This window comes from Onychomys torridus, chromosome 4 (assembly GCF_903995425.1).
Source record: "Onychomys torridus chromosome 4, mOncTor1.1, whole genome shotgun sequence".
Taxonomy (NCBI): Eukaryota; Metazoa; Chordata; class Mammalia; order Rodentia; family Cricetidae; genus Onychomys; species Onychomys torridus.
The window spans coordinates 139,247,435-139,274,610 of record NC_050446.1 but is presented as its reverse complement, the minus strand read 5'-3'; the positions used below and the strand labels follow the sequence as shown (position 1 = coordinate 139,274,610).

At 40.3% G+C, this 27,176-nt stretch overlaps 1 protein-coding gene and 1 pseudogene across 2 annotated transcripts in view; both read right to left on the bottom strand.

Annotated features, from left to right (window-relative positions):
- Ncoa6 (nuclear receptor coactivator 6) overlaps positions 1 to 27,176 on the bottom strand; it is an 80,752-nt gene that overhangs the window by 13,811 nt on the left and 39,765 nt on the right. For both annotated transcript variants that reach the window (XM_036183271.1, XM_036183272.1), the window contains 7 exons: positions 26,848 to 26,970; positions 18,520 to 18,648; positions 16,679 to 17,545; positions 14,501 to 14,647; positions 9,763 to 10,873; positions 6,834 to 6,955; positions 618 to 3,620 (listed from right to left, as the gene is read on the bottom strand). In XM_036183271.1, the coding sequence (XP_036039164.1) occupies positions 618 to 3,620; positions 6,834 to 6,955; positions 9,763 to 10,873; positions 14,501 to 14,647; positions 16,679 to 17,545; positions 18,520 to 18,648; positions 26,848 to 26,970 (5,502 nt within the window). The remainder of the gene's footprint in view (positions 1 to 617; positions 3,621 to 6,833; positions 6,956 to 9,762; positions 10,874 to 14,500; positions 14,648 to 16,678; positions 17,546 to 18,519; positions 18,649 to 26,847; positions 26,971 to 27,176) is intronic.
- LOC118581269 lies at positions 20,844 to 26,032 on the bottom strand (annotated as a pseudogene).

The window sequence follows — 27,176 nt, the reverse complement described above, 5'->3', positions numbered from 1 at the left end:
CCCAGCCCATTGAGCTGGCAAAGGCTGGTACAGTTACCAACTCAAGTCTATCTGACTCTTCCCGACTTGGATCTTCTTTTATTTATCATGAAACCTGGTTTTCTGGTAAGATTTTCTGGAGCAGCCTAATCAGAAAGGTCCCTGAGTTAGTATACTATGAGGACAAGGCAAAGAGAACAAGTAAATCTTCATGATGGGAAAGGGTATAGAAAAATCTTTGTTCACATCCAAGGGACCATGCCAGGTTGGAGACTTACAGTATAGGCTCAACAAATATTAGGCATTTCTGAGCTTCAATCTTTCCGCCCATAGGAAGGAGTAAGACTACATTACATGGTTGGTATAAAGATGATGTGAGACAGTGTGTATGAAAATGCTTTATATATACATATGGAAATGAAACATGTCATCAGTTTAGAAGCCAGGCAAGAACCATGTTAATGAATATAAACAGAGCACGGGATTTAAAAGTATATTTTTCAATGTCCTTTCAGTTAGTAAGTCTACGACTATGGCCATTTTTCTCCCTTTAAGTAGAAAAGGGCTCATGCTTTCTCTCTTGTGGGACAGGCCAGAAAAACTGGCATGAGGAGCTGATGCCAAGCTCAAGTACATACCTATGCTGGGTAGAAGCTCTGGATGAGATCCCACCTTCTCCTCCACCAGGCCACCTGCAAGTGGCTCAGATGCTACGCCACCATGATTGCCTTTTGTGGTTGGCGCTGTGGAGATGAGCTCAGAGGGTACCAGTGTGGTTACTATTGAGCGTACACTGGTGGAGAGAGCACTGCCAGGTAAGATGGGTCCTGCTGAGGTGGAGCTTGGGCCCATGGGGCTAGAGGTCATTTTTAGTAGCGTGGGTGCTGAGGGTGTTGGGGTTTTACTGTCCAGCTCTGTGGAGCACTGTTCTGTTCCCATTAGCCCAGGAGTTGTGGTCTCTAGCCCTGGGCCTTCAGAGTCTCCATCTGCACCATACTGTTCTTCCCCTTTCTCCAGAGAGCCTGTAACTTTCTTACAAGCCTTAGTCAGCAAAATCTGGCCAATTTTGTCCACTTTTCCTTTGCCCTTACTGGATGAGACGGGGCTTCGCCGATTGGCAGAGGAGCCTGGACTATTGGTCAAAAGGGGAGAGACTACTGTGGTTGACTGTGAAGAGAGCAGAGTGCTCTGATCTGCTGAGGTGTTCACCTGAGGACTAGCCTCATCTGGATTTAATTCTTTTACTTGCTGGAGAGCATTCGGAGTGGCGACTGAAGAGGATGTACAAGGAGGGGAAGGCAGCTGAACAGGAGTGGCTCGGGAGCTAAGGACCAACGGCCGGCCTGTCTGTATGTTTGGAGCAGGACTACTGGAGGGGACACTGGGGGCTACAGGAGCTGAAGAGAATTTTATGTTCTGAGGTATGTGTAAAGGTCCAACAACTGCGACGGAGGGAGGCATCAGGCCACTGTTGGTTGTCAATGGGGTTGCAGGAATTGTGCTTGGCTGTGATCCTTTCATAACCTGAATTATTGAAGATGAATTAATAAAGACAGGTGTAATGAACTGAGGCCGGGCGTTAGACTGAGCAGCAGACTGTCCCTCAGAAACCATAACTTTGTTACCCACGTTGGGCATTGTGACGACTGTTGACATCAATGCAGAATGCAAGTTTGTTGGCAGGGCTGCCGATGTGTTAGATGAAGTGGTTATGGGATTGGAAGTAACAAACACGGTTATCTGGTTTGGGGGCAAAGGAGTAGAAATGGAGGAAGAGCCAACAGGTCTTGACATCACTGGAGGGATGCTTGGTGCAGCATTAGAGCTGACCTCACTCAAGTCTGGATGCGGAAGGGCTGAGCACGGCTCATTATTGTGAGGTACATTTAAGGAACTAGAGGGTTCTGTAGAAGACGGATCCTGCAGTGTGGGAATGACAGATGCTTTTTTAAGGTCCTCCCCTGAAACTACTGGAGGTGCTACTTCTAGGTCTGTAAGCCCAGGGGGTTTAATGGTCACATTAGGAGCTCCAGAGTTGTCAAGAAGTTGGCTTAATGATGTTGGTGCTTCTCTCATGGCAGGAGACATCAAAGTTTTGTTCTCTTCAACACTGGGGAGTTTGTTAGGATCCAAAGGTTGCCCGTCCTTTTTTGATTGATCTTCAGTAACAACCATTTTAGCTTCCTGGGTAGGGACTACTTTCAGCTCAACATTTACCTGCTCTTTCCTACCCTGGGAACTCTGGCAATCACTGTCCTGAGGAACGTTCAAGCTCTCTTTGTTATCCTCAAGAACAGCCCCCACTGCAGGCGCAGGCACAGTGGGATTCTGGGGATTAAGCCCACTACTGTTGGGAAAACTTCCAGATATAGGGGGATTGGCAATCGGAGTGGGACTGACCAACACATTTCTAGGCAGCTCCATGTTCTGCAACAGGTTTGTGCTTGGTTGAGAAGCCAGAGTAAGTTTAGGGGCTTTTGAATTTTGCCTTCCAGGACTTGGGGTAGTTTTCCTACTGGACCCAGGACTAGACCTGCGACTGCTGCTTGGACTTGCCCGTTTTGTTGTCCCAGGATTAGACTGTTTTCCAGAATTCACCACTACAGAATCTACTTTATGAGACTGTGGGGCAGCAAAGTTAGGAGGATTATTTATGGTAAGATTTGAAGGTGCTTGCCCAATGGCCTTCAGAGTTGTTGGATTCAAGCCCTGTTGATCAAAGCCCCTATTTAAATTTGGCCTGGGAGGTAAAGGAATATTAATCTGTGGAGGGAAGAGTCCTGCTATGGAGGCATTCAGTCTTTCTGGTGACAAACTTATTTCTGAAGGTTCTGTACTAGGAGGGCGGTTGTTGGGTGTCTGAGGATAATAGGGTCTGGGGCTGGCTCTGTTTGGAGTTTTAGGCCTAGATGTTTGGGTTGGAGCAGCAACATTTGGAAAGTGGTGGCCATGGGAGCTAGGCAAGGAATTTACAGGAGGTTGCTGGGGAGTTGCACCTTGAGTTGCTGAAAGGGGAGATGGTCCAGATTTGGGCCCTGTCATCATTAATTGATTCTGAGAAACTACTAAATGTGAGGGCATGTTATTTGGGCCTCCTGAAACAGATGGCACTTCACTGCCACTAGCTTCAGGAAGTGAGGACATCTCTCCTAATGGTGAGCTAGAAGAATTCTGTGGGTTCTCCTGGTATACCATTTTCCTTGAATTACTTCCCAATGGAGTATTCACAGACATTGGCATTCTTTGTTTATCAGGTGATGGTGGCACAGAGGCAGGTCCTTGCAAACTAACCATGACAGGTACATTGCCACTCTGCTGCATGGGCATTCTCTGGGAATCTGGGTTCAGAGGACCCCGTGGAGGATGGACATTTTGGGAGACTGGAAGCCTAATGGATTTAGGATCTTGCTGCATCATGAGCATCATCATCATTTGTTGCTGTTGCTGCTGTTGCTGCTGCTGCTGCTGCTGCTGTGACTGTGGCTGACTAGGTGGCGGCTGCTGCTGCTGCTGCTGCTGCTGCTGAGGCAGTTGTGGTTGTGGCTGCTGCTGTGGTGGCTGTGGTGGGGGTGCCACATGCTGCATGAGTTGAGGAGGCATCTGCTGCAGTGGCCTCTGTTCAACTGGTTGAGTAGGATAACCTAAAACAAGCCCCCCAAAATCAGGGAAGTTAGATTTTTCAGCAAGAAAACTTTGCTACCTTTAGAGTATAGCTAAGCAGTACTCATAGGTAGCAGACTGTGCACAAACAGCTCAGGCATGCTGCTCCCAGGACAGCCCCTCATTATCTGACACAAGCAAAGGGGCACACTGCTTAAGGAAGCAAAAAGCAAAGCATTAAGAACATGAAGACCATTGGGGTTTAGGCTGCAAAGGAAGCATTACTGTATTAAGACTGTTATGCACTATAAATGGTTGAATCTACAAGCTGAACATGAAAAGAGAAAAACTCTATCAACAGCAAATGGGTGGCTGCCCAGTGTTTAGGTCTTATGTAGAAATAATCAGTATTTCACTGTGCATGTGAAATAAAATATTTAGAAATCGCTTTCTTTTCGTAGCAGAGGACTTGTTTTTCTCAAGACTTGGTTTTGATGAAAACAGCCTTTTTATTCCTTCAATAAAAGTAATAATTCTAGGATTGAATTCTTTGAAATGGGATTTCAATTACTCTGGTCCATGGTCTCCTATGGACTATGCTGTATCCTCTGGGTTCCATCCTTTGGGGAAAGCTGAAAGTACTGTGTTGCCCCTAGGTTGCATCAGTTTAATAAACAGAGAGCAATTATGTTGAAATAAAATGAAGCACTAAACTTTTTATGCATATTCATCTCTATTTACTTTTGTATATAGAAATCTTTATTTGGAAAAGTATTATCTATGAATCCACAATTGGAGAATAAATAAGCCAGAAGCAGAGACCTCAGGAATAAAAGATAATTTGAGGACAAAAACTTTGAGAAACAATGCCTTCCAGATCTGAAGAAGACAACCTCTATATGATTCCCTCTTTTGTAATGATTTACTTAAAATTTCTGAATAAAAACCATATACAATCAGCTTAAAGAGAAGGAAGAGTCAAATTAAACCAAGAATAAAGGTGGTTCAGTGCGGGAAAGTGGGCATGTGCTGGGGAGGTGATGCCATTATGATATTTATTCCACTGTTGCATGAAAAATAATTTGGAAGGTTTCCACAAAGTACAAGAACATGAATAACTGGCTCTGGCAGCTGAAAGAAATTCTGGGTCAAGATTTTCTCAGAGCGGCTACCAATGCTTTGGTTAGACTCTGTACTCAACAGAGTTACTGTCTTCTGGAAAGATCTCCACGGTACCAACGAGCAGAGTCCAGTTCTGAAGTTGTTTTTATTTGTTTGTTTGTCTTTGTTTTTTGGTGACAGGGTCCCAAGTATCCCAGGATGGCCTTAAACTCATTAAGTAGCTGAGGATGGTCTTGAACTGCTAACTCTCCTGCCTCCACCCGGAAATGCTGGGAATATAGAAAGGCCTGTGCCACCACACCTGGCTCAATTTTGAAGATTTTCTTTAAAATCCTTTATTTATTTATTTTTTATTTATTTATTTATTTATTTTTGTTTTGTTTTGTTTTGTTTTAGGCCCAAGTAACTTTTGACATTTATAAATCTGGCATTCCAGCAGGTCAAGCACAATGGATTCTTACATAGTCTGGGGTTCCTGCATTAAGAAAATTGTAATTTCTGAAAAAGTTTGTTTGGGTCAGGGCTATAACACAGATACTTTTCATCTTTAAAGTGAGTTTATCAGACAGCACAGTAAATACCAAAGACAGTAATAGAGACGACACAGCAGCCTCTCAAAAGTCAGAGCTAAAGGTTTAAAAGGGTCCAGAAGCTAGAGGAAACAGTCCCAATGGGCTTAATGATAGGAAGACAGATTGGGGTCGAGAGGGAAAGCCAGGTATATACAATGTCCCATAACACAATCAATAACTACATCTATTAGTCAAGGGATACAAAGCCTTGGTGCCTTTAGGCGCCAGGCAGAAGTAAAGAAGAGAAGTTAGGCTGCACAAACCAGCAGGGTTCTGTGGACACTGGCAATCGCCTATTTCTAAAGTCAATTAAACAAACTCAGGTATTTGTTTAGACACCAATAGCAATTAAAATCCATTAAAGGCCAAAGTCAGCCTGCAGGTTCCCAGTTTGCAGAAAGGAGGCAATAAATGTTTGAAGGAATTCTGGAATGCACACAAGAGTTCAGATATGCCTGAGATAAGAAGGACCTACCTTCCTGTTCACAATGTCTTCTGAACATACTCACCAAGGCCTAGAGACTACCTAGCTTCAACAGTGCTGCTGTGACTCACTAGTGACAACTGAAGTATGCTAAGCCATTTGTAATAAGTAACGTTGAGTCTTGACACCATAATGGATGTACTTTTAAAATATATAAATTATAGGTAGATTAAAGGTTAGCCCTAAAAATAATATCACTTTTACTATGTCAAAAAGGAGGTGAAATTACTCAGGAGGAAGAAATAAAGCATTAACTCTTCCCGCCCCTTTGGTTTTTTGAGACAGGGTTTCTCTGTGTATCCCTGCCTGTCCTGGAGCTCGCGCTGTAGACCAGGCTGGCCCAATTAACTCTTTACATCCATAGGAGAGGACTATGTGAAACTTTGACTGTCATTCTGGAATAAAGTTATAAGTCATTGTTTAGGCCAAGAAAAAACAGGTGTAGAGATATTGTGGTATCTGGTTTTGGCTCCATAATACCTGAATGAATTTTAGATTTTCATAAACCTATGTCCTTTAACATTTAAAAGAAAACATTCTATAATCAAAGAAGGGGCTTCAATACTATTGGCACTATTTATTATGAGCTATTAAGCTGACAGTGGTCACATGGGCATGTACTTTGTTACTTTTCATATACTAGTTATGTTTTAAAGAATCACAAGACGTCGTCTTGTTTTAAATCCTAGTAGTACTTCTCTGCTTTGAGAAAGTCTAAGGAAGTAAGAACTGCAGGCAAGCAGGATACAGTGAAAAGTTCTCTATATTATTATATTTTATTCTTATGCCAACTAGAACTACCATGCTGACCAAAAAGGCACTTTCCATTCAGTTTGATTTGCAGACTTACAATGAAGCCAATTAAGCAGGTTGTGCAAGTGTGAATTTACATGTATGCCTACAGAAGTTAAACTGGAAGTATTTACTTAAATATCAGTGCAGAGCTTATACATTGAATTTCTGAAGCAGACTAGTTAGTAGACAAAGCATTATCGTTTTCTTGAAGAGAAAGAAGCCTTGTAAAGATGTATATGCATGCAATGCAAAGTATGTAATTTTAGCTAGTATTTTATTACCTGGTGGCCGGTTTGAAAATTCTGGCAGTTTAGGGCCTGTGTTGTCCAAGTTGATTCCTTGTTCTCCAGGTAATGACTGCTGATCAGCCTCCTCTAGACCAGCTGTACGATTATCTGGGGTGCTAAAAGATAAGTAAGTACCAACCAAGTCAGTTGTATAAGAATACATGAGCCTAGCTCCATCTCTTCCTGCCTACAACTACAGTATGTTTACATATATCATTCTCATCACCATTTATGTCTTTCTAGTGTGGACACTCAATATTGATGTGAGAGTAAACTGCCTATCTCATTAAGCCTTAAAATTCACCTAATCCTAGCATTGTACTTACTGAGTGTCTCCTTCTAATTCCTGATACAATGTTTCATATAATGACACACCCCTTAGGTGTTTTAAAGACTGATGGGGATTTGAGCTACCACTATTTTGAAGTGCTATTCCTGAAAAACAAGTATTCAGTGTGGCTAGTAAACTAAAATCAGGTGCTGAAGACACAACAACTATAAGGTAGAGATAGTATTGAGAGGAAAGGTGGAGACTACCACAGGAAGTTACTTAACATTGCTACAGAATAAAGACTCGAGACATAACCATTGGCCTTAGGATTCTTTTTCTATCTTAGAATTTTTGTAGGAAAGGAAAAAAAGGAAGAAAACTTTCTTTTTTCCTACTAGCATACACATTTTTTTTGAGACAACATTTCTCTGTGTAGCTCTGGCTGTCCTGGAAATTGCTCTATAGACCAGACTGGATTCAAACTCACAGATCCATCTGCCTCTGCCTCCCAAGTGCTGGGATTAAAATTGTAAGCCACCACTGCCTGGCTTAGCATCCCCATTTTTGAGAAACCACAGTACTTACATTCCTTATTTGGTTTGTTTCTTATTCCCAATTGTATCTTTCTTTCCTACCATAGTTTCCCTTTGATCTGATTACAGTCATCCACTGTTAAGATAGTATTTTGTCCCATTACACTCTATATAGTTTTATAAACCACATCAATTCCTTTTAAAGAAAAGCACCAGCAGTAGCACAGGGCTGGAGAGATGGCTCAGAGGTAACGAGCACTGGCTGTTCTTCCAGAGGATCCAGGTTCAATTGCCAGTATACCCATGGTGGCTCACACCTGTGTGTCACTCCAGATCCAGGAAACAAGACACCCTTTTCTGGCCTCTTGTGGCATCAGATACACACGTATTAGTGCACAGACATACTCACAGCCAAACTACCCATACACATAAACATTGGAAAGAGAGGGAAAACCCCAAACTCCCTGCACCTGACAGCTCCTAAGCACAACCAAATCCCTGTGCCGCTTTGTTCCTTATATAACTACTTACTTACTTCAATCACAGATGAGGAATTTGTGCTGTCTCTCACTCTAAAATATTTTATAACCAAAAGAAAGAAAGAGAGAGAAAGAGAAAAAAGAAAGAGAGAGGTTGGAAGAAAGCAAGGAAGGAAGGAAGGAAGGAAGGAAAAGAGGGAGGGAGGGAGGGGAGAGAAGGAAGGAGGGAGGGAAGGAAAGGAAAGGAAAGGAAAAAGGAAAAAGAAGGAAAAAGAAGGACAAAGAAGGAAAAAGGAAAGAAAGAAGGAAAATCTACCAAAATTCAGTCATCTGCCCCCTTGGTTAAGATGGATGAGAAACAAAAGCCCCAACTGTATAAAACAGGCTTTCACAGTAAGCTAACAGCAGAACTGGAGGCAGGTTCTCTTCCTATTCAGTCTGTTGTCTCTTCTTCCTAGGAACCCTGATGCTGTACAGGTCCTTTTAAAAGTCTGAATGAACAGTTACCATCTCTCAGAAGGCTGGTGACATCAGCACAAATGCATACTCATGGCAAATGGGTAACTGCAAGTTTACTTCCAGCCTATGTGAGGGAAACTATCACCAGAAAAATGTTAGTCAGAAAGGCTAACAGCAGGAATTGAACTGAGGACCAGGTCTAAGAAAATGAGGTAGTGTTTAAGTCTGAATTCACAAAAATATTTGTTGTTACTATATAAGGATTGGCTTTTAATATTTAATAATCAAGAAGTAGCAGATGCTATCATAGGTTAAAACCAAAGAACATTGTAGGCTTGGATGAAGGAGCTGTCTTTATAGTTAAGCTTATTTCAACAAAGCTCCCTTGTTTGCGTTTTCTGTCTCTGGTTCTTTACACCCTCAGCCTCCCCCTCTCCCCAAGGTCTCACTGTGTAGCCCAAGCTAGCCTCCTGTCTTAGCTTTCCTTCAGTGTTGAGATGAAAACTTCCAGTCACCACACTTGGCCTAGCAATTTGTCTAAAACTGTTTTATTCATTAGTCTCTGTTAATAATGTCTCTGAACTCCAGTTTTATGATTAAAAGGCTGAAAATCCACCTCAAACAATATTCCTTCAGGACATTGAGTCAAAAGTCAGAAACATAACTGAGTATATAGTTTTAGGGTATGAAATGTAATTGTTAATTACCTTTCCTGTTGTATCTTATGATAGAGCACCTCTGGAGAACTTTTACTGAAAGGGAACCGATTCTAAAAGAACTATCTTTATCATTTAGAGTGGTACTGACATCTCTACAAAGCAAATTACCTTAAAATAAACAAAAAGACAATGGAAAAGAGGACAGATGAAGAAGCCAAGATAAACTATGAACTGAGAATTGTACTATCCTAAATTTAGAGAAAGGGTTTCATGGAGCAGAAGCTGACTTAAAATTTTTGGAGGATGACCTTGAACTCTTGATTCTCCTGCTACCACACGCTGTTGGGGTTACAGGAGTCTACCACCACACCTGTTTTATGTCCAGACCTTGTCAATGGTGGATAGGCACTCTACAGAGCCACATTCCTAGCCCTAATTTTACATATAATTAAAAATCTCTATTAACAAGTGTCTACACAGAAACAAACGAGCAATATTTGAGGTTAACTGATTATAACCTACTTTAGATCTTGCTGACAATTTTTCTTTTTCCGAGGTGGTTTCTTCTTCTTCGGTTTATTTGCATTGGTATTGCTCTGTTTATTGTTTACACCAAAATGGCCTGCAGAAATGTCACTTTGCAATAAGTTCACCAACAATGGGCTTGTTAATGTTACATCCTTATTGACTGGGAAGCCTGGATTTTGACCACAAGACATCTGGTTTCCATTGGGTGTGCCACTGAATGGTGCACTGAAAGACATCCCATGGCCTGAGAAGTGGTTTCCTGAAGCACTGTTTCCCTGCATGGTCTGCACATGTGGGGCGACCATGTTCGTTTGTTGCATGCTAACATCAGGCATCATCTGAGACAAGTTGACATCATTGTTTGCTGTAGTAGCAGGGTCACCATGCTGCTGGGCCATGTGTGGGCTGGGCCCTGGTGGCCGCAGAACCTGCCCCTGAATCCCCATCACCTGAGAGGGACTATTGTTTACAGGCCCTTGCTGAGGAAGCATCTGTCCTGACATCTGTCCTGGAAATTGCACCATGTTTCCTTGCATGTTTGGAGTTGGTCCCCTCATTAGCTGTGCTGGTCCCGGCATGACATTGGATTGGTTCTGAGAGTTAAATTGCTGCTTATTCCCCTGCATCTGATTGGTCATTATTTGCTCTATCATTGGGTTCTGCTGGAGCAAAACTTGCCCCTGAGGCCCCATCATCTGGTTATGTGGTGCCATCATTTGTTGGCCCTGCTGGGGAAGCATCTGCTTGGGTGGGGTCATCCTTTGGGGTGAAGGCCCAAGATTTTGGTTCTGAGGGTTCACCATCATCTGGCTCTGTGGCATAAGCTGGGCCCTTGAAAGGATCATAGAGTTTTGAGGGTTCAAAGTTCCTTGTTGCTGGACCATTTGGCCCTGAGAGGGTACAATCTGTTGGTGCATGCCCATTAGCTGAGATGGGGGGCCCTGCTGAGGCTGGCCTTGCATGTTGCCCAGGGTCACCTGAGGAACTCCAGAGCTACCAGCCTGCTGGTTGTTTATGTTGCCATGAATTCCCATGAGGCTGGGTTGCATCATGTTTGGTGGCCCATGAGACATCTGGTTTTGAGGAGGACCAGTTCCTTGACCACCTTAAGAAATAAAAACAAAGAATGAAAAATTATCATCATATTATTAAGATACTCAAATTACCTTGAAAGACACTCATCATCCATGTACCTAATAACCAACATAAATGTGTTTGACACAGTTTCTGTGAGTATTTTAGACTCTAGAGGTATGATATAGGATGGGGTAACTGCTTTTATTTTCCATGATCATACTGTAGGAGAAACATATCTTTACTCTTATATAGTAACTTAAAGATAACATTAAAAAATAAAGTTTACTTTCAGATTAAATGAAGTATTACCACCGTTATAACAAAGCTTAACTATCTTATTGTGAATAAAAATTAACAAAAAATATCATGGGCTAGAAAAAGCTTTATTATGACTAAGTGAGGGAAAAAAAGAATGCATCAATGTCCTCTAGGAAAAACTCAGGAATACTATAAAGACATTTAAAAAACGCTTCTTGGGAAACTAATTATGTCTTTCAAAAACTATGTGTGTGAAATCTGGATGCTGCACTTTAAAAACGATGATATATAATATTTCTTAAGAAGAGGGTTCCTCTGAAATAACCTAAAAATGACAAACTTCTGATGTGGAAGCTGTGAACAGGAGGATCCTAAAAGTTTAGTGATCCCACTCTGTGGCAGTCCCTCATGGACCACAGGGGACATGTTCTAAGTCCTCTTTAAACCAAAGGTACTGTCTTGGCCTGCTGCCTTGTTTGTTTGTTGTTGGGTCTTTGGGATTTTCCTATAGCTACCTGCTTTATTCCCCAAATCTCACTGTGGTGCTGGAGACTACCTAGCATATATTCTATTACACTCCCAATCTACCCAACCTGATTGACTGAGTAACCTTCCAGCTTACTGTTTCTTCTGTTGAGATGGGGCCTCACTATATAGCAGGCTGTTCTGAAACAATGTGATCCATCCTGTCTTTATCTGCACTACTGTGTTTGGCTAAAAAAAACTCTCAGCTGGGCATAGTGGCTCATGCCCTGTAATCCTAGCAACTGGAAGGCTGAAGCCAGAGAACTGTCATAAACACCAAAAATAAAAACAATGAACCTAAGGTATCTTACCTGCCAGGCAATAATAACTCTTACTGTGCTATACATCTGTTGAACTCATGTGATTTATTTTATCGCTGTCATTTTTGATCTATGTATGCACATGTGCACAGCAGCTACAGGTAGCTGTCACACTCACGCAGCTTTTATGTGGGTTCTTGGGATTCAAACTGTGGTTCTTTCTCATGCTTCTACAGCAAGCTCTTTACCAAATGAATTATGCCCTATCTCTGTTATTTATCTATTTGTGTGTCTTATCTATCTATTAATCTACCTATCTAACTAACTAACTAACTAACTAACTAACTAACTTTAAATAGGCACTGTTAAGTGGCAATCTAATGAAGTTATAAAGCCAATCCACGCTCTAGCTTGAGGGGTAAGCATAAACTGCCCATTCACTCTATCACAATTTTTTCTGAATTTCAGGAAGGCTTTCTAATCCAGTCTGATAAATCTGAACTTCACAACCATTGTATATGCCATATACAAGTATACAGTTATCCAAGCAATACTTACTTATTGAGTACTTTCAGTGCTGATTTAGTATCAATAAATAGGATAGGTAAGACCTTTGCTTCTTTAGAGCATAGTTGACAAGAGACAAAATATAAAGACACCTTTTCAGTAAATAATAAAACTTAACACAAAAATAAAACAGGTAATAAACTAGAAAGTGGCAGACAAGAGGACGCTGCTTTAGTCAGACTCAGTGGAGAAATCAAAACAGTGCAGACACATGGAAGTCTTCATTTAAAAAGATAATAGCTGTGCCAGGGTAGAAGAATTGTAAATTAAAACAAACTCACTTTGACTCTACCTGTACGGGTGTTTTGCCTATAAATATATTTGTACACCGGAAGTCAGATCCCCTGGAACTGGAGTGCGCCACCCTTCAGATGCTGGGAAGCAAACCCTGGTTCTCCAGAAGAGCACCCAGTACTCTTAACCACCGAACCTTTTCTCTGGCCCCAAAAATTATAAATTTTATACATTTTTAAGTTTCCTATAAAACATTAACTTACATACATAACTCAGAAACGCAGTTTTATATTAGCAGATAGTAAAAATCAAATAGTTTGTCCTACTCTTCTCTCATCTTTCAAGGGACAATAAGAACTTTTTAGTTATTAAGTCAAAATTTTTCTCAATCTTTCTTTTTTGAGACAGGCTCTCTCTATGTGGTCCTGGCTGTTCTAGAACTAAGTAGCCCAGTCTGGCCTTGATTTCAGAGATCCTCCCACCTTTGCCTCCCAAGCGCCAAAGATTAAAGGATGTGCTACCCTGCTCAGTCTCATTCTTTTAAAAAACTTAAAAATTTATTATTTAGGTGCATGTATCTGTGTAAATGCATGCCATATGTGTATGAGTGCCCATGGAGCCAGAGGAGGGTATCAGATCCCTGAAGCCAGAAGTGAAGGAGGTTATGAGTCACTGATACAGATACTGAGAACTAAATGTAGGTTCTGGAGTAGAAAGCCTTTTTAAACACGGAGTCATCTTTCTAGCCACTCATTCTTTTTCATTCCTTAAAAAATTAAATTTTGGGGGGGTTGGGGATTTAGTTCAGTGGTAGAGCGCTTACCTAGCAAACACAAGGCCCTGGGTTCGATCCTCAGCTCAAAAAAAAAAAAATTAAATTTTTATCTATTTGTTTATTATTATTGTATGTGCGTGTAGGCATATATATGCCCATTGGCTAGGAAGGCCAGAATAAGCACTTTAACCTGCTGAGACATCTTGCAGGCCCTAGAATTTTTCTCATTCTTGAAGCAGTTTACAATAAAAGTTGGACTTCAGAAAAATTTAAGTTAACTTAGTCCAAACTACTTCAATGAGAAACAGCAAAAAATTACTTAGTTCCTAAGCAACCAGAAGAAACCCAGAAACATGAAATTTGGGCTTACAAAACTCTTCAAGGTGTACTTATTAGCCAATCCACTTTCTGTTATTTCCTCTCCAAACTTTCTTATATATACTATCCTACTGACACTGACTGAACTGGCAAAGTGTCACACTGAGTACCAGAATTTAGATATTCAGCATAAATGAAGCTAATATGTACTATCCAGAGATTTTAAAAGTTGCAGATGTTCAAACATGCCATATACCCATGTAACTGTGAATTTATGGTTTCTTTTCCCAGAAATGCCTTTTGCCTGAGTAAGTTCTAATCCAAGGATCAGCAAATCAGGCCTATGGTTTATTTGAGAACAGGCAAGGATTTGGAACACTGCTGTCCTCACTGAGCAGACTTGAATAGCTACTATACAGACTAAATGACCTGAGCTATTTACCATTTAGCCCTTTATAGAAAGAAAAGGAAGTGTGTATGTGTGCACACACGTGTTCATGTATGTGTATGACTCCTGCTCTAACTGGTTTCATTTCTTTCCTAAGGTGTTTCCTGGTTCTTGAAAAAAAAGATAACTTATTTTCCATATTTCCCAGAGATTATCGATGTGTGAGAAATTAAAGGACTTGTTCATTTGTATACATCTATTGTCTATCAAGGCATTTACCACATAATCAATGCTCAATAAATGTGGCTAATAAAATCAAAGTCAACAAACCTGCATGTTGGACATTTTGATTTGCTTGCAGTTGAAGGGCTCCTGAATTCCCAGGGGTGGTTGCTGTGGTGGAAGGCACCTGACCTTGCATAAAGCTCGGATTGGCCTGTCCTGCTGAGAAGCCAGGTGGGAGGCGTTTAGGCATTCCTTAATAGAAAACAATGAGTAAGGCAGTTACCTAGCAAATTTATACTCCTGCTGAGATATGGAATGAATAAGGAAGGATGAGCTGCATGAAGTTTCCACTGGCTTAGCTCTTTCTGTCACACTGGTAGGATCTTTAATAATAAGGTTGGGAAAGATGGTTAAAAAAATCAATACAATCCCTTACATGAGCACTGTCAAAATGAAAAAGAAATACTAAAAAATTTACACTTAAAACATGCCAAGGAAAAGATGGCAATCTGCTCCCTACATGTGATCTGAGGCCATACCATAGCAAGGTTTGTGGGCTCACTTTTCTTTGTAATACAATGGACTCCCAATATTTATATTCTGTAACACAGGCACCAAAGGAATATGCTGAATTCTCTCATGTTCAAACAAACTGATATGAAATACTATAAAAGAAAGAGTTGGGTCCTGATTAAGGATAATGGGTGATATTTTTTTTTTCCTTTGAGGGAAATGGATAACAATCTTTGCAGAAAAATCTCCCTCCCCCACCAGTGTTGTGCTTATCTCTTTTGAAGAGACAAGAATTCACAGGAGCTTCAAAGTGAGGCTGTATTAAACTTATGCCTTTCTCTTGTAAGGTTTGCTGTGATTCTGATAGCTATGGTACCAAAAATCATGCTCTAATGTAATCTCACTCAAGTTTACATCCTTTAGGAAGGCCTAATTTCAGAAAACAAGTTTGCAATAAAGAGAATCTCAGATCCACTCATGTGCATACCACAGGTCTTGATGTGGCGAGACCACCTAGGCAAGCATATCAACTGCTCTTTCATAGAGCAACAATACCTAAAGCTCTCTTAAAATTTGTTTATTAGGGCCAAATTTTCAATGCCCTGAAAAACTCTGTGTAGACAAATATACATTTGTCCTTCTGTTAGCAGCAACAAGTCCCCATTTACATGCTTTTGTTGTAATTAAATCAGTAATCATCTCTGCAGAAGGGATTACCCAGATTCCACTGATCTAGGGCTAGATGCCCGGAATAGTGAAGTTTGGAGCAGAAACATTCTTACATTTCTAAAAGTGTTTTAGAATTAAAATATTAGAGCCTGTATTTCAGCAAAATCAAGTAAGTATAAGAGAGTGAAAGGACTGATGAGCCACTTAATTTCACCAGGAACCATGGGAGCATGCCTTGGTTATGCTGCATTGAAGATGCAAGGGTTTTTTCTGGGTAGGCGATGGGTGTCTTTTGGTGGGGGATATTCTTATCCGATGAGTTTTACTGACACTCTCTACGCCTTACTGAAAAGCTCCAAGCACAGTCATGTGCACTAGATCAATGGTTAATAAGAATAAATAATAAACATGGAGATGAGTAAGTTTTACTGTAATCGTTTTTACCTCACACATTAAGCTCCATTGCTTTTTCTTCATACAAGAGGCACCTTACAAAATAAATAAATAAATCTCCTTTAGGTATAACTAGTGGAATTCCCTCTCTAAGGAGTAGGCATTGGCATTATAAAACTATAAAAGTAATGATTTTTGAACTTAGTCCCCTTTAATACTTTAATCAAACTTAACAAATACCATGCTTACTATTTTACTAACTAGGATTATCAAAATTGGTAAGTAGAAGGGAATTTCCCCAATAAAACCTTGTACTTATCTTTTCATTTCTGTTCAACTGTATAATCTTAATCCTTCAACAAATGAGAACTTCAAATTATTACTAAAATACATGTTTGGTCTGGACATTTTAATTTACTAGTACAAGATTAAGCAAAAATAGTTTGGAACAAAGCAAAAATCTCTATTTTGAATTTCACCTGCATTTTTATCCAGAGAGCTAGCTTATATTTAACCAGTAAGATGTTACATAGTAACCAAGATAAAAATACATTAAGTTAACTAAGTTATATCAAGTGTCATCACCATATCACAAAACCAAACAATTACATCCTTATTTCATTCCCGCCATTAACACTAAAACCTGACATACTACTCAAATCTATCTCCAGTAAATTTACCAACACAAGCAGCGTTAGTGTTCCTCACCTCCTAGGCCTGGGTGTAAACTCTGTGGCCCCTGGTTTGGTGGCTGATGCTGCATCACCATGAAGTTAGGTGGCACATTTCCCTGTTGAACCATGGGACTCCGACCTGGAGAGCTGACAGGCTGCTGAAATCCCTGGGGAAGTGGGTTATTTTGAGGTGGCCTTGGTCCCATTTGCTGTTGAGTTTGGTTAACCGTTGGGGAGGATGCAGGGGATCCCTGCTGGAAGGAGGAGGGTGAGGAGGCAGGAGACTTGTTGGTGAGGTGGGGTTGTTGCAGGGGGGTTGGGACCCTGGAGGGCCCTCCCTGCAAACTCTTCATCTGAGGAGCTGTGAACTGGCCTGGGTTGCTCATTTGAGGAAAGTTTGTATGGGCTTGTGAGGCTTGCTGGCTGCCAAAGGGATAAGGAGGGGGAGGGTGAGAAGGTGTCTGTACCGTGGCTAAGGAAGGTCTTGCCTGAAGTTGTTGTTGCATTGGGCTAGGCAAGGGAGCCTTCTTCCACCCTTGATTTGCAGTCATTGTGCCCAAAGAGCCCTGGGCTGGTGGAGGCTGTAGGGCTCCAGAAGGCAGCTGGTTCCAGCCTGGAGGAACAGGCACCTGAGTTGGAGCAGTAAACTGTGGACGAATCCCCTGTGGCTGTTGCTGCTGATGTTGCTGTGGAGGTCTTGTCTGCAACTGTTGCTGCTGCTGCTGTTGTTGTTGCTGCTGCTGTTGTTGCTGCTGTTGTTGCTGCAGCTGGGGAAAATTAGCTGGATTCATTTGTCTATTCACAGGAACAGGCTGCATTGGGTGATGTGCTGGAGGTAAAGATCCTGAGGGATGACTCTGTTGCTGTATATGGAGTCCAGAGAGAAGTGGATCCATTGCATCTGTTTAGAGATAGTGAACAATAATTAACCTATTACAACCCACATCATAGCACACTGGCTTGGATCTGCTGGTACCACTGATATTACCATGTTCTTGATTGAGTATGTTCTAAGAACAAACAGCATACCAACAGATATAAAGATGAATCCTGCCTTAAAGACAGCTTGTGGTTCACTGGTGGTGAGACTCACCAAACTTAAAATAGACAACAAGATTTTCAAAATTGTATTCTGGGCAATTACTATTAAAGGAAAACAAAATAAAATAGTCAACTAGGTTTGGGAAATGCTAGACCTAATGATTTCAGACAACTTTGTTCTTTACTGTAGGAAGCTTAGCGCTGCTAACATGTTAACTTATGAAACAGTTACCAAATTTGTATGACTTCAAAATTCTGTCATGATATATCTTATAGAACTAAGCATGCCAAGGTATATGTGGTGGTCTGAATGAAAATGGCCCTCAAGGATCAAAGGGAGTGGCACCATTAGGGATGTGGCCTTGTTGGAGGAAGTGTGTCACTGGGGGTGGGCTCTGAGGTTTCAAGTGCTCAAGCCAGGCTCAGTGTCTCTCTCTTCCTGCTGCCTGCAGATCCAGATGTAGAACTCTCAGCTACTTCTCTAGCACCCTGTCTACCTGCCATGATGACAATGGACTAAACCTCTGAACCTGTAAGCAAGCCCCAATTAAATGCCTTCCTTTATAGCTGTGGTCATGGTGTCTCTTCAGAGCAATAGAAATCCTAAATAAGAACATACTTCTTGAGAATATTGGGGCACAGATGGTAAGAAAACAGTAAATTCTGAGAAGAAATGTTGACATTTAGCTATGAAAATTCACAGTAAATTTTGTAAAGAAGGTAAACACTAGAACTAAGTGGTTAGAAATTTAGCATCAGTGACTAAATCTCAATGATATCTGTTAAGTAGTTCCAGCCTCTTTAAATTCCAACGAGTAAAGTGGAAGTCACTACCTGAATGAGAAGCAGGGCGAGGAGTCCTGGGCTGCAGTTCTGGATTGGGGCCTGGTGCCATCATGGAAGATGACATGTTCCCACCCTGGGGCATCATAACAGTGGCAGGGCTCGTCATCCTTATTAATCCTAGAAGAAAAAAAAGTATCTACTGAAGTTGGCACATTGTGTGTGTGTGTGTGGGGGGGGGGTTGTTTTTTGAGATGAGATCTTACTCTAATGACCAGACTGGTCTGCAACTCATGGTAATCGCTTCTGGAAGGGCTGAGATTACAGGTGAGCCACCTCACTCAGATTACAGTTTTTATTTTTGGTAACATATTTTAGAAATTCTGAAAGATATAAAACCTTTTAATGACTATTTTTAGATTTTAAAATTTTATGTCTATGAATGTTTTGCCTACATGTATATGTGTGTGCACCACACACATACCTGGTATTTGCCTGCATGTACATGTGTATGCACTATATACATGCCTGTTGTTTGTGGAGACCATAAAAGGTGTTGAATCTCCTGGAACTAGAGTTACAGATGGTTGTAAGACAGGGTCTCATTCTATATCTTTGGCTGGCCTAGAACTTGCTGTATAGACCAGGCTGGCCTCAAACTCAATAGAGATCCACCTGCTTGCCTTCTAAGTGCTAGGATTAAAGGCATGCACCACATCTAGCCCTTTTTCTCAATTCTTAAGTCAAACTCTTAGATCATTAATTTCCCATTGATGTTCACCACTGATACCAGAGAGCTTTCCTTCCAACTTCTTTAATGGACATATTTCACAAAATTTGATTGATACATAATAACCCCACCCTAAAATTCTAAACACTTCTCAATTTCCATTTGATTATCCTTTCAAATCATAAGGCATTTAGAATATATTTCTAAATTTTCAAAAATATGGGGTATTTTGGTTATGTATTATTTATTTTGCCAGTCACTTAAGTACACTATAGCTAAACATAGAATCTATAGGATATTGTTTCATAGTATTTACTAAAACTTGCTTTTAAAAACATTTATAGTCAACTCATAAATACTCCATTTATTCTTGAAAAGATTAAGAACTCTAGAATTAGGATTACATATTTTCTATACATATTCATTCACATAAAGCTTTTTTTTTTTTTTTTTGTGGAGATAATCTATGTAGCCATGACTGACTGGCCTTGAACTCACAGAGATCTACCTCTACTTCCGAAGCACTGAAATTAAAGGTGTATGCCACCTGGCTCATTATATGACTTTTCACTATGTCATTCAAACTTTCTTTATTCTTATTGTTTTTTATAAGTTTGATGCATCAATTACTAACGGATGTTAAAATCTGCAAGACTTAGCATCTCGGTGTTATTTTTATATATTCAGAGGCTAGGTTATTAGGTATGTAAAAATTTAACAATTTTTTTGATGAATTTTTTCCTATTATATAGTGATTTTATCTTTTATTATTGTTACTTGTGGTACAAGGAATGGAACTCAAGTCTTTGCATATGCTAGACAAGCACTCTAGTACCAAGCTACATGTGTGACTCTTTTTACATTTTGTGACAGAGTATAAATTGCTCCAGCAGGCTTTCAATTTGGTATGTAGTCCACCTAGGCCTTGAGCTCAAGGTCCTCCTAGGTAGGTACTATATAGGTAGAATTGCAGGCAGATACCATCATGCCCAGATTTATATATATATATGTAAAATATATTTTTTGTTTTCCTTTCTTTTTTGAGACAGAGTCTCATTATGTATTCCTTGCCATCCTGGAACTTGCTTTGTAGACCAGGCTAACTTCAAACTCATGGAGACGCAGCTGCCTGCCTCAGCTTCCCCAGTGCTAGGATTAAAGGCATGTACCACCATGTACAGCTTTATCCTTTTCATCTTAGCATCTGTCTTGTCTGATTTAAAAAAAAAATTATTCTTTTTCTTATTAGTATTTACCTGGCTTAATCTTATTTTGGACTTAGAACTTTATGTGTTCTTATATTTTCTACAGTTCTCCAAACAGTACAGAGCTAAATTTGAGATTATTATTCTAAGTAATACTTCCATATTATTAGTGTTCCCAATCTATTTACCTTTACTGTCAGCTTCTGCCTGGTATATTCAGATTTATCATTCATTCTATGGCTTATATTATATTATTATTTTTCTCCCTATGCTGTACTGTCTTATTTTCCCTAAATTTTACTGGATTTTTTTCATCACACCTTTCCTTGCTACCAATCTAAACAACATCTGATCATCATTACCACTAAGTCAGTCTTACATCGGTTTACCAGTCAGGAGCTCACCATTCCTTCTTAGACCTTATTTCTTCCATGTTAGATTCAACTTTCTTCTTCCTAAGGTGCATCCTTGAGCAGTTCAATTAGCAAAAGTGTGTTAATGATAGATAAATGTTTTTGTTTTGTTTTGGTTTTTGTTTGTTTGTTTTTTGCCAAAGGACAAACTTTATTGGGCTCATGAGCCAAACTTTCTCTTACAGTTTTGGTTCCATGCAACCACCCAGTCCAGCAGGCAGCAAGACCCATTTTACACCCAGCAGCCAATGTGCTGGTGGCTACAACCTCCAAAGGGATGCTCCAAAGGCCTTACGGCCACATCCCATATACACAGCCAGCAGTTCTTTGCCTTTTTCTCGTGGTATGCACAGCTTGCCTTTAAGATAGATTTGTCAATCCTATTCCCACTGGCCACCAGACCAACAACAACTTTGTTGGTCTGGAAAATGACCTTTTTGGACCCTGAAGGCAAGTTTACTTGGGTCCTGGTCTCTGGGTTGTGGGAGATAACTGTTATATAGTTCCCAGGAGCTAGTGCCAGTTTGCTTGTTCCCAGGCTTCTCTAGATATTGAGGTGGACCTTCCTGTCACAATACAGACTGCCTGGTGTGGATGCCCTCTGAAGCGATGCTTCTTCAATCAGTAGGGATCACGAAAGACAACTTTCACAAGAGGAGTGCAGTGGACAAGGTCATGAATGATCTTTGTGATGCCCTTAATATAGCCATGCTGCTCGGTAAAGTCTACATTTGCAAGCGTGAGGCACAAAGAACCAGGGCCTTTCTTCTGCCCTCTATCTTCAGCCCGTGGCAGCAGGGCAGCTGGCAAGCACAGCTGGCAAATACTCTTGTCTCTTTGAAAAATTTTTGTTCTACTTCTCTTGATATCACAACTAGGTTTAGAATTCTAGGCTCCGAATTGTTTCCTTAGCATTTTGGAAATACTATCTAAGATTCTGGATTCCAATGTTCCAGTTGAGAAATCAGCTGTGAATCTGACAGTCTTTCCTTTGTAAGCAATGGCTCTTTTCCGGTGTGTGTGCATGGAGGAGGGGGGTGCCTTTAACATTGTTTTCCATGTTGTGCATTTATCTGTGATGCTCAGCATTTCTGGTCTTCTGATATGAAGGTATTGTGTCATTTTGAAAAATAAATTCTGGAAAATTTTCAGGTATTCTTTAATGCTTGTCTCTCAGTTTCTTCTTTTTCTGGAACTCTTTTAAAAACATGGTGAACTTTCCCATTTTATCCTTCAAGTCTCTTGACTGCTTTCATATTTCCAGAATTTCTCTCTCCTATATTCTGGGTGATTTCTTCAAATTCTCCTTCAAGTCCAGCTATTTCTAATTTGCTGACTAAATCATTCATTTGCTACCTTTAAATTTTGTACAAATTCTTGGAACTTGCTTTGTAGACCAGGCTGGCATAGAACTCAGAGAGATTCACCTGGATTAAAGGTGTACACCACCACTGAATGGCCTATTAATACTTTTTTTATTATGGTTTTTATAATTTTTAACACGCTGATATTCCTATTACCTAAAATTTAAAAAAAATGGAAGTTTAACCCTAAAATTCATTAATTTAGCACACACTTGTTTACTATAGTAAGTTTTAACTGAAAGTCCATAATGGCCTGGGCTGAGAATGTGCTCCTCCATAGCATCAGTGGTTTATCAGTCTAGAACCACTTAATATTAATGATAGGTTAGCTGTTCCAGGCCATTTTATTAACATATGTTCAACATGCAAATGATTAGAGAAGACATTCCCCAAACCACCATCATCCAAAGACAGCCCATGTCAAGAAAGGCAAATATCCATGTACTCCCTGTGACAAAGGTAACTAACATTTTTAGAATCTACCTTTCACTGAAAAATTCATGAAGGATTTTTTAATTCTAACTGCATTCTTCATGTAGCCTTCCTGACAACCTGAATCACTTGGCTCTTCAGATTCTCCAAGGTTTTTATGGTGTGTCCCTTCCTCTTTCCCCCTTTAAAGACATGGTCTTATATATAACTCAGACGAGTTGACATGGTCCTGACTGCTGAGACTATAAAGTCTTGTTCTTCAACACCAGCTGCTCATCACTCTTTAAATTTTCATTTTTAACTGATATTTCTCTGAGTTCACTTGCTTGCTTAAAATCTCAGCTAGGCATTACATGTTATACCTTATGTAGAACTTTGAAGAGTTTTCTAGTTAGAAAACACAACCAGATAAAGAGTTATCTGTTAAAACTAGGTCTATTTCTGTGGAATCCCACCCATTTTCAAAGATAACAATTAGAATACTCTCATGAAACAGGTGTGGTAGTGCATACTTGAAACCCCAACACTCAGAAGACAAAAGCAGAAGGATAGCTGTAAGTTCAAAGCTAGCCTGGTCCACATAGCAAGTTTCAGGTTAGTGAGGGCTATACAGTGATAATCTGACTATAAACAAAACAAGCAACAACAGAAGAACACTCTCATGCCCTGAAGAACAGATCTTGGCTCACAATGAGCTTCTTGTTTCCAGTACACACTGACTATCTGCTCAGTTGTAACATGTTAACATGCATTTCTGATATTACGTGGGAATTTGAATTAGATCTGTGGTTCTCACTGCAGGTAATATCCAGGGGATACTGAGTCAAATCCAAAGATGTCTTTAGTTGGCACAGTTAGAAGAAAGAGATGCACAGTGATAAAAGCCCAGGATGGTACTAAATATACCCCTATGTACAAGATAGCTACTCACAGTAAAGAATCACTGGCCCCAAATACCAACAGCCAAGAATGAAAACCTTTGATTAAATGATCACTATGGTATAACCAAATATCTTGGGATTCTCTAACGGCATGAAAAAAGGGGGGCTATAAATTTAGGTTTAGTTGCTTTCTATTGTCAATGCTAAGAGAAAAAAGTAGTGCTAAGATTAATTGATAAATTAAGACGTTCTAGATACATAATTCTAAAGTTACTTACTATTGTTTCAGAGGAAATGTAAGGTTTTTTTTCCCTAGGAAGACTTCTCTACTTAATTTAACCTACTATTAAACTTCATTTGCATCCATTAAGGTCCAATAGACATGTAAGAAAAGGAATCTTAAAATACTGTTGGTGTAAAGAAATACCTGGAGGTTAAAATGTCATAGTGACTACAGGTCATCACTAACTAATTCATCCTGGTCATAAATGATCACAATCACTATCTTCCATTAAATACCAATTTAATCTGATTTCATTAGCTTCAAGGTTTTCTGTGTGCTAGTGAACTTACGGCACTATAACATTAGCCAGATACTAGATATTGGAATCAGTGTGCTGGCTTGCCTCAGTTTAACAAGTATCTTGATAATTCAAGACTTGATGAGAGCTCTAACATTGCTTCCAGGATATAATTAAAGATATTTATAGTCTCCTAAGACCAGAAAATATTAGTGCTCATGGGCAGGAGTTGAGATCCGAACCCAGATTCCCTGGCTTTCGTGCCAGGTCTACTCACCTCTTTAGTGACATGGATGGGTCTACACCTCTTTACTGACACGGATGGTGGCTAGGTTCTTCCTGCTGCACCTCCCACCTTCACTCTTTCAGTAGTGGCAACGAGACCACCTATGACTTTTTTTTTTTCCGAGACAGAGTTTCTCTGTGTAGCCTTAGCTGTCCTGGAACTCTCTCTCTGCAGACCAGGCTGGCCTCAAACTCTCAGAGATCTGCCTGCCTCTGCCTCCCAAGTGCTGGGATTAAAGGTGTGTACTACCACCGCCCGGTCATCTATGACTTATTATCAAGCTACCTTAACACTTGCTCAGAGCTGTATGGGGGACCAGGTCTATATATAATTCACCAGGTTAGCTGTTTACCATTAATTATATGACACTTTACATCAGTCCATCAGCACAGACTTTGACAGATGAATAAAACAGTGAGGGCTGTGAATACAGACGGAGTTCAACAGTAGATGGCTGACAAGCAACAGTAGATGCATGTGTGAGGAAATTAAGGAGAGTGCTCATCTACTATTAAGCATATGCTCCAATGATTACAGGTCTTATCATGTCATTTTTAAAAGTAAAGATGAAATATACTTACTATATTTCAGGGAAATAAAAATATATACTATATTTCACTGAAATATAGTAAATAGCTGGAGATAAACAGAAAATGCATGGGCAGTATAAAAACCCAATTCCAATTCTTATGCCAAGTTCTTTGTTTTTGTTTTTTGTGGGTTTTTTTTTTGTTTTGTTTTGTTTTTTGGTTTTTTGAGGCAGGGTTTCTCTGTGTAGCTTTGCACCTTTTCCTGGAACTCGCTTTGTAGACCAGGCTGGCCTCGAACTCACAGAGATCCGTCTGCCTCTGCCTCCCGAGTGCTGGGATTAAAGGCGTGCACCACCACCACCTGGCAGTTCTTTGTTTTTAATTTTGGTATTTTAAGATAGGGTCTCTCTACATAGCCCTGGTTATCCTGAAACTTGCTACGCAGACCAGGCTGTCCTCAAACTCACTGAGATCTGCCTGTCTTTGCCTCCAAAGTGTTAGAATTAAAGGCATGCACCATTATGCCTGTTATGCCAAGTTTTTGCTTACAATTCAGAATAGCAGTTTATAAATGGAGTTCCTCTATTTTCCTGCATTAAAGAAAAAAAAAAAGATGTCCTTTATGTGTAGCATCAAGTGTGTGTCCGGTGCCTGTGGAGGTCAGAGGAGGGCATGAGATCCCCTGAAACTGGAGTTACAGACAACTGCAAGCCACCATGAGGTGCTGAGAACCAAACCCATGTCCTCTGCAAGAACAAGTGCTCTTAACCACTGAGACACCCCTCCAGCCCCTCCTGCTGCATTTATTTAAACAATACTATGGTCGTCAAGGATGGAGCATCTGACTGTATACAGCCTCAGGCTCCTACTCTCCTTCAACCATGCAGCTGTGACTTTCCATTTTATCTGAATAGACTCCTGAAGCTTCAAAGGTTTCAAGCCACCAGTGCAGTGAAAAGACTGCTGATCTGAAGTGAGGATATCTGGAATATTAGCTCACTGCTACTCAACCTGGGACAAATCGTTTCCTTTCCATGAATCTAACTTTCCAGTTTTTAAAAGTGAAAACCAACTCAATTCTAATGGCCTGTGAATCACAGAATACTGAGTTTCATCTCTGAAGGAGAAATTTCAGGATTACTAGAGAAGGTGTGAACTATTTGCACCTCTTTTAAATTCTTACCTCCCCCCTTGAGACACATGATCATTCTGCCTCAGGCTCTTGAGTGATGAGACAGTACAGGCATGTCCACCACTTCTAGCCAATCTCCTCAAGTCTAAATACATAAAACACATTATCCCAGACATGAAGATTCCACATAAGACACAAGAACTCTGCTTACAGATCCTCAGACTCAGAGAAAGCACAAGGTGGAAAGCCACATTCTCTACTATACTATAAACATTTTGTGGAAAATGATTTACTTGTTTCTATTTCCAACACTTAACATAGGTCCTGCCATACACTAGGTACTTAATAAATGCTTAATCCGTGACTCAGTGTTCATCAGATTTTAAGTCAAATACTGTAGAGACCATAGCCTTATACTTTGTTATTATAACCTTCCTGAGATTAATTCCTGTCTCACTTTCCTGACTGAGTCAATAAAAGTGGTTATGCTATACACCCCATCTATATGGCAAGACTTACACCTTAAGAAATCAAGCCCATGCCTGGTGGTAAGGAGCATGCCTTTAATCCTTGTACTTGAGAGGTAGAGGCAGGCAGATCTCTATGAATTCAAGGCCAGCCTGGTCTACAAAGTGAGTTCCAGGATAGCCAGAGCTACACAGAGAAACATTCTCTCAAAAGAAAAAAAACAAACAAACGAGAGAGAGAGAGAGAGAGAGAGAGAGAGAGGGAGGGAGGGAGGGAGGGAGGGAGGGAGGGAGGGAGGGAGGGAGGGAGGGAGGAAGGAAGGAAGGAAGGAAGGAAGGAAGGAAGGAAGGAAGGAAGAAATATCAAGCCCAAAGAAGGAAACTGGTAAAATGTCACACAAGTGAGTAGGGGCCTCACCTGGACCACTTGCCATGGGAAATCCTGCCTCCATCCTAACAGAATTTCCAGATGCCATGGGTCCATTCATTCTCACATCTTGGCTTCGGTTCTGACCCAAAGCCAGGTTGATAGCACCTTCCCCTGAAAATGACAGTAAAATTATAAAATGGAAATAGAGTAAAATGCACGTTTTGTTTAAAGACAGTTACAAAAGAACTATTTTTTTTCTGTTTTTGAAGAATTAATATTAAGTTTACTACTACAAAAAGGAATAGCTCAGTATTATAACACTGACCTTAACTACTCATATATAACCCAGATTGGCTCTAAATTCATGACTTTCTAGT